At 35.1% G+C, this 1,779-nt stretch overlaps 1 protein-coding gene across 1 annotated transcript; it reads right to left on the reverse strand.

Moving 5' to 3' along the window:
• Window positions 1–377: 377 nt before the first annotated feature.
• LOC111318811 (transcription factor CPC-like) lies at window positions 378–1,484 on the reverse strand. The gene is made up of 3 exons (XM_022921679.2): window positions 1,325–1,484; window positions 1,144–1,228; window positions 378–758 (listed from the first exon to the last, which is right to left on the reverse strand). Exons 1-3 carry the CDS (start codon window positions 1,383–1,385, stop codon window positions 659–661), a joined length of 246 nt encoding a protein of 81 aa, XP_022777414.2. The 5' UTR covers window positions 1,386–1,484; the 3' UTR covers window positions 378–658.
• Window positions 1,485–1,779: the final 295 nt, after the last annotated feature.

Here is a 1,779-nt window from a genome sequence, read left to right on the forward strand (position 1 = left end):
AATTTTTGGAAGAAAACTTATTTTCTCTTAAACCAAACGATCTCTTATTGTATATATTAATTTTTACTTTCAAGAAGAAAAAAAAGTGTATAAGCTTTTATTCATCCAAACAGGCATAAATTTTAGATAGTTGATATTTTATTCATCCAAACTGTTTAAAAAAAAAGAGACATAAAGGCTTGTCAATAAAGGAAAAAAAAGTTTCAATAAAAGAAGAAACACTAAAAATTTCCTGAATTTTGCAAAAGCTGAAATTGAATCTCTATCTTTTAGGGGAATGTACCAAAGTTTTCTCAACATTCACAACAGGGAAGTAAGTGCTTCTTGATTGTTATCTACTATGCTTGTTTTTTACTAGGCATATAAATGATGGAGAATTGAGAAAATAAAGCCTAATCAATTAAATATTTACACTTGTACCATACAGTTCTACAGAAACAAGTTCCTGTTCAATGCAATAACAAATGACTGACAATCATGAGATAAGAGCAGGAAAAATTGCAGGGAATGAATCCGTTTCTTCATGATACCGTATCTAACATCATCATGCACACACCCTACATCTTGAAAATCGGTCTACAGTGCTCCACGCTAATCAAAAGAAGATATATTTACAGCATCAGTGTTCCGACTCTGGAGTCGGGGTGGGGGGGATCGATCATCTTTCATTCTGTGACTGTGAGCTATGTCTTGAAGTCCAGTACTTTTCGATCTCCTCTGCTGTCCTTCCGGGGATTCTCCCAGCAATCAGAGACCACCTGATGCATGTAAACAAACCAAAATATTACTACATTTTTTCACTTTTGGGGAGTTAGAACAGATCCTGTTTGTTTTTATCACATGAATAAAGTGATAAAATACAAAAAACAACTGAGGTTTTTGTCACATGAAGGAAAGATCCTTAGGATGATAAAAGAAGTGATACAGCTGAGAATAATGAGGTTGAAGAATATTGTTTTTGATAATGTAAATAAAGATTTATGCATGAAATGGAGTTTAAGAAGGGATATATTTGTATAGAAATAAGAGTGGCTGATGGAGTTATATGAGTTGTACATTGTTAGCAGTGAATTACTATGGGTAATAAAATTACAAATTATAAAAAAAAAAAAAAAAAAGACAGAAACAACTAGTGTAGTAAACCTCTCTCCGACCAACTTAAACATTCTGGCAATGAGCATCTCCTCATCCTCAGAGAATTCCACCTTAGTATCCTCACGTCTCTCCTCTGCAACAGGACAGGCAATACTATTACATGAGAATAAACAGGAAAAAGAAGTAGCAAATGGATTTTAATTGAGATGGTCAAAGTTCAATAAGGAACCTTTCAGCGTCGAGGCTTGACTTCTATGCCCATTACTAGAGCTACGATTCAAGTCACCCATGATTTCCCCACAAAAAAAGCCGGCGCAGGCTCCATGGTGATCAGGGTATTCAGTATTTATGCAGTGAAATTAGACTGTTGGATAGGTGGTTGGGAAAAGAAAAAGAAATCAAATAGAGAAGACTGTTAGTTCCTTGGATTTGATAAGTTGTTGAGGTTCCACCGATTGTTGGTTTGGACTTTTGTGTCTAAAAGAACAAAACTAAAACAACTGCGTTGCGCTGCTGCTGATTCTTTTTGCCCCTGCTAAAGACTATCAGTCAAATCCGTTTTACATCATTTTCTGCAATATGTTCTGGACGATTAAATTTAGCACTGGGAAAACGACATGCACGTCACTGTTGAATGAGGTCGCTCCCAAAATCTTCTTCATATAAAAGTAGACCAGATAAGTA

The sequence above is a fragment of the Durio zibethinus genome, chromosome 26, assembly GCF_047325235.1.
Source record: "Durio zibethinus cultivar Kanyao isolate XHJ-2024 chromosome 26, ASM4732523v1, whole genome shotgun sequence".
NCBI lineage: Eukaryota > Viridiplantae > Streptophyta > Magnoliopsida > Malvales > Malvaceae > Durio > Durio zibethinus.

Bases quoted from the DNA above. Each gene is read 5' to 3' on its own strand.
- LOC111318811 (XM_022921679.2), bottom strand. From the start codon at position 1,385: ATGGGTGACTTGAATCGTAGCTCTAGTAATGGGCATAGAAGTCAAGCC. The intron at 1,229-1,324 runs GTTCCTTATTGA...GTCCTGTTGCAG, and splicing joins TCAAGCCTCGACGCTGAAAG to AGGAGAGACGTGAGGATACT. The intron at 759-1,143 runs GTTTACTACACT...TACATGCATCAG, and splicing joins TTTAAGTTGGTCGGAGAGAG to GTGGTCTCTGATTGCTGGGA.